Raw genomic sequence first — 9,478 nt, forward strand, 5'->3', positions numbered from 1 at the left:
CAAGTACCAGGAGTGAACTGATGCTGTGTTCTTAGTAATTGGAGTAGCTCAAGCTTGGATGTAAATGAAGTAGTATCATTGAATTGATCGAGAGCTGCGTGCTTTTATAAAGATCTGATATTGAAAATATAAGAAAGAGTTGATTGATTTGATAAGTGTGTTTTTATTTTTGTATGTATCTGGGTAAATTAATTCTTTCTGAGAGTTTGGGAGATGAAACGATGTCGTTTGGTTGGTAAGTCGTTATCTACCATGTGTAGTCCAGAGTCAATTACGGGATTCTTTTCTGTGCTTTATTGATTTTATATTTATATTAGTTTGGCTGAAACTGTACAACCAAGCACCCGTGGCCTAATGGATAAGGCGTCTGACTTCTAATCAGGCGATTGTGGGTTCGAGTCCCACCGGGTGTGCTCCTTTTTTGAAATTATTGCCCCCTGTTTTCTCTTGATCTTGTCCTGTTCTGTTTTGTATCCATGAATAAGGAAATATTTTATTCATTTATTTAGGTCAAAAATACAATTTTTTATTATATTGGGAATGGCAAGATTATTAATTTATCTATTATTTATTTATTTAGACACAGCTTTGTATGTTTCAACATTTTTTAGAAACAGTTTGTATGTTTCAACTTTAATTAAGTAAATTTAATTACAGACAAATTACATTATTCTCTGCTTTGAGATGATTCTCAACAAAAGAAATTATTATAATCTTTATAAAAATTAAAAATAACATACGCATCAGTCATCATTATTGTTTTTATTATTTGTTAGCAACTTCAAATTTCAACAGAAAATTTGAGTTTACCTGCATTCAACTAACACTTTTTATTTGTGCCTTTTATAGACTCGAGTCACAAAAATATTTCGATAAAATTACCACGAATCCGGTGATTTTTCTTTTCTAAGTGAATCCGTTGATTTGAATATATGTATTCGAAGAAATAAATTGAACGCTTTACTGCAACGCTGTCCAGCGTTTATGACGAACAAATTTTCAGACATCAACTGAACAATAATAAGTAAAACCTCGATAAATTAATACTTTGGGATCATGAAAAATTATTGATTAATCGAAATATTAATATATTGATAAATTAATAATTTATTAATTTATCGATATATTAATAATTTATTAATTTATCGAAATATATTATTTAAAATTTTATAACATATATAATTCTCAGAATAATAATTTATTTTCATCTATTTAATATTTAAAATAACATTAAGAAATATTTATAAATTTAAGTAAATTGTTAGATGATGAACAAATTATTAGCAGTGTCTTGGAAAATAAGAAAGAAAATGAAGTTGATGAAGATGATAATACACAATTGGAGTCCGTCTCACGAAAAGATGTCCTTAAAGCAGCAATTACATTACATAATTTTCTCTTCCAATATAAATATAGTACGCTAGAGCTCCATAATGCATTAAAAAAGATTCAAGATGAAGTAAAAGACAACATCAATTTTAAAAAAAAAACAGTTTATAATTGAGGCTTATTATAAAAATGCATCCTAATAATTTATAATTTTAATATAATATGTAATTATTAATTTATATATTATGTGGGACTTATAAGCGTTAATAAAAAATATTATCTTATAAATTTAGCAAATTATTAATTTAGAATAAAGGATACGATTCGGTGTCACGAGAAATTATTAATTTAAAGAGATTATTAATTTATCCGTACACACAAATACAATAACCGATCAGCGATGTAACGGATAATCCATTCTTATCAGCCAGCAAAACATATTTACATCACCGTACTTTTTATAATCAAATAATGATCCAGACGATTACGGTACCCCTTTGCTCATGATTTAGATCATTTAGTTTTTGTAGTCTCCAAATTTGGATCCGATATTCGGATACATATCGATCCCGGGTATTATAAGTCCGAATTCAAACCAGATATGAGTCAATATCGTATTTTCCTTTCTCTGGTAGTTTTTGATCCGATGTAAGTCCGGATTCAAACCAGATATGAGTCAATATTTTATTTTCCTTTCTCTAACTGGGTAGTTTTTGATCCATCGGATCGAGACAAATATGATTCACTAATATCACAAAATAATTTTAATTTATATTATATAATGATCATTTTTTTCTAAAATAGATATAATATCATAAGATACTAAATAATCACAAATTAAAAACTTAAATATATAAAGTATCAAGTAAATAATATTACAATTTTTATATTTTAAAGGTGGGTAAATCATATTTAGTTATAAATTATATTTATATAAGATATTAATAAATTATAAATTGATATTTACCTAGAAGTTGAATTAGTTAAAACTATAGTGATATTTAAGTTTAAACCAAATACGGACCACGGATCATATTTAGGTCTGATCATTTTATAAGAAAAAAATATGATACGTAATCTGAGCGGGTATATAAGTACTCGTATTCGGGATTATATTTTATTCTGATATATTTTTTATGCCAGATTTGAATCATATTTAAAACGAGTATGAGACATATATCATATTTTTTAATCGTATATAAGTTGAGATACCAGATAACCCGAATCAATTTACCAGCCTAATCACATACATTTATTTAACAAATATAATCATCAAGAAACCATATTCATTTCTCCTACTCCCTCCTGTCCCGTGCAATTCTTCTCGTTCAATTTTATACATTTTTTTAAAAATAGTACTACATTTCTCAAAAACCTTTCCCAAATATTTTAGTAAATGATGTGGCTCATATATGACAAATCTTGATTTATGAACACATTAACATAAATTTTAAGATGAGTATAAAACATACTTCCATAATTTATTTTTAAAATTTATTTTTTTATTAAACTTTAAACATCAACTTTTTATTTTAAAAAAATTAAAATAATTTATGAAAGTATGTTACAAAAGAGTGCTAGAAATATATGTCTGGCTAGTGGCTCCCCATCCCCGATATATACTTCCTAGAGGAGGGACAAAGGGAGTCCTACTTCAAAATTTCTCTTTGGGCCGGGGAAATCAGCAGAAACAGGCTCCGAGGCTCTCCATACTCATTTAGAATACCCAACTCTTCCGGAGGATACACCACATAGGTATGGTTTACATTCAAGTACTATACTAGTACTCCTTGCTTAGCTAACTTAAATCGTTCTTAAAAGTAAATGAAACCTTTAGGGATAAATTATGTAATAAATCTAGGAAACAAGTAGTATTTGTGTAAGAATGAAAATAATACAACACTCCTTACTGGAGAGCAGATGGGAAAAATTAAAAACATCAAGACCCTGGCGAAGGGGCTTTACTTGAGATGTGTCACTGCACAATTAGGCTTATGGCAGTTCCTTACCAGACTACTCAGACAAATACTGGTACAAATTTCTCATCAACTGTGCCTATCAACTAATGAACATATGGAAGACCAAAGGTAGTATAGATTATACAAGAATTAACCATATTGATATATTTTCAGGTTCTTACAAAGAATTTAAACACCAGAGACTAGCACACATCACAGAACTGGTTTTTACGAGCAAACAAGCACCACACTTCTTCCCTTTAACTTGCAATTGGTTTAGCAATAGCTTGCTTAATAGCTTCAGCATATGTCCTGTGTTGGTAGGTAAGAGTCGATTCAAGCAAATCCCAGAGTGATGTCTTAGGGTTCCAACCTGGTAAAATTTCAAAACCAATAACATTTGTAAACTCGTACATTTCACTCAGAAAATTTAGTAGAGACACTGGCAATTAGAACAAATACAAGAAAGTAGCAATACCAAGTTGCTTGTTGATGATAGTCATGTCTGGAATCCTCTTATCACTGTCGTCATACCCTTCACCATAAAATTCTTTGGAGCTTACATCAATGGTTGGACTATCTATAGATGGTTCTCCGCTCACCTTTGAATACACCTGCCAAACACAAAAGACTATTGCATAAATAGGGATCTCTAGATTCATCTCTTCAATTGAGGAAAAAAATAATTAACACAGAGTAGCAGAATTGCTTGTCTACCTGGGTCATCATTTCAGCAAGCTGCCTGACTGTAACTTCATTGTTAGGGTTCCCAACATTAAATATATGACCATTAGCCCTGGCAGGATTTTCCTGAGATATGAACATGTTATTCACCTTCTAGTCCAGAGTCAAACATTTAAAAAGATGAAACGAGAGAAAAATTTACTCACAATCATCAACATGACTGCTTCAATGGCATCTTTGATGTAAATGAAGGTTCTCTGTGATTCGCCACCATCCACAAGCTTAAGTGGCTCACGTCGCAGGAGATTCTAGGTATACAAAAAGAATGACATCAGGGCTAATGCTTAATACAGTTTGGATAACTAATAGTAAACCAAGATAGAGAGTGGACAGACATTACTAAAGCACGCGAGAACTCTGGGGACACCCTCACTGGGACCATCAATACCGGGAATGAAATCCATCCTAGGTCCAATCCAGTTAAAAGGTCTCACAATAGTAAATTCAAGACCATTTTCAGCACCCTCAGCTGTCAAAAGTCAAATGGGGTGTAAACAATAATGTGGAAAAGATGGAAGGAACATCTAACAAATTATTGTGTCACTGACCATAGATTAGCCTCTCAATCAATTGCTTAGCACATGCATAGGACCACCTCTGTTTCTCAATCGAGCCAAAGATGCAAGGGGACTCATCCTCTTTTAGAATATAATAAGCAGGATCCTGTTATATTTTAACATATTGGAGACATGGAATCTTTTTAGAATTGCAAACTTCAAACATTTAAACATGTATATCAATTAAAGTTGGGAAACAGTACAACACTTGCCAGCAGTTCTATGTAGTCAGTATATAATTGTCGTTTATACAGTACTATTAATCTCCACCAGCAGAACTAGTAATTTGAAGACTAGTAACAGATATAAAATATATGGTGGCAGCTGATCTCTGATCTAGTTAATATAATTTTTTAATTTTTTTGAAGGAGGTCTCTAATCCAGTAAGAGAGAACAATGCTGGAAGCATGCATCTATAGTTTTCACATTCTACTAGGCAAACAGATGTGTGATCTAACATGGTAGCCTGACAACAAAATGATGAGTTATGATGAGCAACATTTACAAAAGAGCCTAAACTCTTCAATACATCCTTAATCATGTGCTATTAAAATGAAATCTTAAGCAAAAAACATTCTCTATGTTAAAGTAACAGCATATGATTGGCGGGATAACTTAGCAGATGGTAGAACATATATTATGCAGAAAAAATTTATAACCAGCCTAAACATGAATGTATAATCTTTAAGAAAAAGTGACAACTATCACATATAAAAAAAAAGCAAAGCCCCTTACCTGGCGCAAGGGACTGTCTTTGGGAAGATAACTACCAATTGTTTTCCCATAGACTTCACAGGTGGAGAAGTGAATAAGACGCTTATTGTTCTCCGAACAGTACTTCACCTAAAAGCAAGAGAAAACGCATATAGTTCAGGTCATCAACAAAAAGACAACAAATCAACATCTGGCCTATTTACCAGATGTAGACTTCACAGAAAAAAATGAGTAAATTTAAAACAAAACAGTCGCATACCACAGGCAAAGCATCAATGAAGTTGCTATAGATTGTATCAAGAGGGCGGGTATTGTAGTCTGCTGGAGTACAAATTGCTGCAAGATTTATAGTCTGCACAAGAAGATATGTGGAAGTTTAGAACAAAAAAAACCAGTGTTCAGCACTTAACAAACTACATAACTAGTATAAGTACGATATCTATTTTTTGCCACCGTGTGATTCGAGATTCAGATTTACTCAGCAAATCCAATACATTACAACAGAGTCTAAGAAATTTTGATACAGCTATATATTATCGTGAAAACGTCAATACTAGCAACTTCACCAAAAATATAATCCACGCAAATCAATGCTGTGTGTTCTTCATAGCAACAGATATAAACCAATTCACTAAAAGAATTGAAGTCACTTCAAAACCAAAATATCAACGACAACACACAAATAAGTGGATTAATGTAGAGTGCACTTCAAAGCAACAGACTAAAAACGATTTACCAGATGCATCAAAATTAGTTCAAAGCTGAAATATCAACGACAATGTTCTAAAGATCCTCGTAAATATATATATTGTGAATAATATTCTGCGAGAACCTCGTTAGTAATATCCTCGCAACTTAAACAAAAACAAGAATCTCATCGTAAACAACACTTACTACACAGATCAATACAGTGTGAATGATATAGCCACAAATTCAAAACAATACACCACATCACAGTCACTTTGAAATCGACAACACACATATAACCGATCAACAAAGTGTCGATTACAGATACAGGGTCTAAAAACGCATCAAAATCAGTTCAAAACTCATGAATCAACCGCAAAGGTCCGCCTAAAATCCTCTTAAACTACAAATTACGAAATTCAGACCGTACGAGATCTCGAATCCACAGAAACCAGCAAATCACGAAACTCAAACAACAATCACAAATCCACAACCAAACAAAACACAAATTCCACAATGCGGACTCAAATAACCACCAAATCAACTCCAGATCCACATAAAATCCACAATTCACATCAATTAACAACCAAATCTAACAAAAAAAAATCAGAATAAAACCGAAAAAGTTGAAAAAATACCAGATCCGCCATCTTAATGAGACCTTCAAGGCGAGAATCGTTTTTAATATTGATACGATGAAACTGAATCCTGCCGGTCCAAGGCAAACCGTCCGGTTCAAGCAAGTGCTTAATCTTATCATTATACACATCAACAGCCAACACTTTGTGAGAAGTCTCGGACATGAGCTTCTCGCAGAGATGAGATCCGATAAATCCGCCGGCGCCGATCATACAAATCGTAATTCCGGTGATTGGATTTCCGTCAAGATCTACTCTGGTCGCCGACGACGCCATTGGTGTGTGTATAGATTTGCAGATCTCTCTGGAAGGAAATGTTAGGGAGTGTATGAGTGAGAGAGAGAGAGAGAGGTGGGGGTATTTAAAGCTAAGAAAGGGAGGGAGGGAGATGCTTCTAAGAATCCGTGGCCTCTCTCACCTTTCATCTTTATTTTAAAAGCTCACTTGCGCGAGTGAGAACAGGTTGCCTATGAGTCCACACGCCTTTTTTACTGTATTTTTCTTTCTGTTATTTTTTAATGTGACTTTTGAAATGTACGTGTTTTTACAAACGTGGGATCTTATAAAGATGTTAATCATATTACTCCATATATCCTATAATTCTATAATATTTTTTTAATTTTTTTTCTGAATAAAAGTTTTATATTTAAACTTTTATTAAAAAAATTAAAAAAATATTATAAAACTATATTTTAGAGAATTTTTTTTATCGTAGGTAACCCGCAGCCGCTACCCTTCGGGTGTGCACCGGGTAAACCCTACGGGCTCACACAATAGCCTGCAAACTACGTGAACCAAGGTAAACCGCATTTAAGCGACAGACTCTGGTTCAGGAGGCATAATCATAAATTCTCCTCCTGTGATATTCGAACATGTGACCAAGAGAATAGTTATCCCCTCTTTAACCAGCCAACCCTTACGGGCATTTTAGAGAAGTCTCGAAATACGGGTAAATAGTAAACGTATACTAGCTACCGGGACGGAGGCAGTACTGATTTACTATACTATTAACTCACATTCCTTTATAGACATCCCAGCAAGAGAACAAAAGGTACACCGGGTCGGGTTTTGACCGATCCTTAAAATGCTCCGTTTTAGTTGGGCTAGACTTTTCGGACTTTGACCGGACTGGGTTTTTCGAAAATGTCAAGCCCGTTTGGGCCCTCGAGGCGGACTTTACCGGACTCTTTTTCGGGGCAGATCGGATTTTTCTAATTTAAATCGGATCGAGTTTTATTCGAAATTTTGAAGACTACATATATTAGCAACTAGATCATCGTAAAGATGTATTAGTTTACATGATATATTTTATGAAAACATTGCTTTGTTGAAAATATTTAAGTTCGGCAAAAAAGAAACATAGAATTATATGTTTTATCAATATTATCCAAATATATATCGTGTACTTACTATATCTACTTTCATTAATCTTGGAATAAAGTATATAAATAATATTATTAATCACGAATATATAAATATATATTTGTTTAAAGTATTTTTTGTTAGGTCACACACACTGTAGAAGGGGGGGTTGAATACAGTGTATAGCACAATCAAATCGAATTCAAAGAACACAAGTAACAGAAAATAAACTTTATTAAACTCTATTACAATTAGAACTGTTCTCTCTCAGTGATGAACAAAATATCACGAGAGTTGCTAGGGTTACAATGAATATTATTCTCGATAATGATAACACTTATAGTGTAAACCCTATGTCTATGTTTATATACTACACAGTTACAAGATAATCGCTAATTGATATGGAATATAATTCTGCTTCCTAAAATATATCAATCATATATCTTTTCTTACAAGTATTCTATTCTTCATAGAATTCCTTCTTCATGCATATCTCTTCTTGCGTTTGTCTTGATCTTCTTTCCTTTCAATCAGTCGCCTTCCTTATCTGAAAGTCTCCTTAAGTCCTGATATTATCTCCTGATAACTTAAGTTCTGACAACCTAAGTTCTGACTTCAGTATAAGTGCTGATTTCCAGTTAAGTACTGATTTGTCCTGTTTAAGTAAGATCTAAAAACTAAACACAAATCATATTAGACATGACATTATCAAATATATCTAACAATCTCCCCCAACTTATAAATTAGCATAATATACAAGTTTAACAGATATTTGATGATGTCAAAAACATTAAGTACAAATGCATGAGAATTTGACTAGATAACTACAACTTACAGTCCTTAAAGCTTTACTAACTTTAACTTCTGATAACAACTTTAGTCTGTATACACATCAGAATTTGAGCAGTTGTAGATCTTGACTTGGCTTCAATTACTGATCTCTTCAATGTCAGGAGTTGTTCTGAGATAGTTCTTTAACAAACATCTCTCAGCATATTTGAGTTCATCAATCATTCTCCTTTTAACATTTTTCAATTCAACTGTATCTTCACCAATTTGAAAGATAGCAGCCCTGAGATCATTTATTTTAGCTTTCCTTATCTCCTGATCCAGTCTGATCAAATATGTCTTGTTAGACTCAAGATTGAATTCTACAGCCTTATAACCCAGAAAGGTAGTTATAATCTTAGCAGAGTTAGGCTTCATCTCGACAATATCACCCTTGTGATCTCTGTACTTAGGACAGTATGTGCTGTCAGACCTTACAGAATAAAGCTTCTTCTGTCTCTGAATTTGAGTCTTCAAATAATTTGCAGTACTATCTGTTAATCTGTTCTTCACTTGAAGTAAGAATAAAACATGTTCTAGTTCCTCATAGTACTTCAGTGGTATAACATTCTGCCTAATATGGTAAACCCTTCCATATGTCATGAAGTATAACAAGATGTGTTCTTTCAAGAAGGTATGGTAAACCATCTGTACAGATTCA

At 32.9% G+C, this 9,478-nt stretch overlaps 1 protein-coding gene and 1 non-coding gene across 2 annotated transcripts; one reads left to right on the forward strand and one right to left on the reverse strand.

The window, feature by feature from the left end:
* Positions 1–340: 340 nt before the first annotated feature.
* On the forward strand, positions 341–413 carry TRNAR-UCU (transfer RNA arginine (anticodon UCU)). The gene has a single exon. It is a non-coding gene; the product is annotated as a tRNA-Arg (tRNA).
* A 2,737-nt stretch (positions 414–3,150) lies between these two features.
* Positions 3,151–7,028, reverse strand: LOC141707421 (UDP-D-apiose/UDP-D-xylose synthase 2). The gene is made up of 9 exons (XM_074510577.1): positions 6,628–7,028; positions 5,562–5,654; positions 5,324–5,431; positions 4,580–4,694; positions 4,367–4,500; positions 4,178–4,279; positions 4,005–4,097; positions 3,766–3,901; positions 3,151–3,660 (listed from the first exon to the last, which is right to left on the reverse strand). The coding sequence occupies exons 1-9, from the start codon at positions 6,901–6,903 to the stop codon at positions 3,548–3,550; spliced, it is 1,170 nt and encodes a 389-aa protein (XP_074366678.1). The 5' UTR covers positions 6,904–7,028; the 3' UTR covers positions 3,151–3,547.
* Positions 7,029–9,478: the final 2,450 nt, after the last annotated feature.

Source organism: Apium graveolens, chromosome 2 (assembly GCF_009905375.1).
Source record: "Apium graveolens cultivar Ventura chromosome 2, ASM990537v1, whole genome shotgun sequence".
Taxonomy (NCBI): Eukaryota; Viridiplantae; Streptophyta; class Magnoliopsida; order Apiales; family Apiaceae; genus Apium; species Apium graveolens.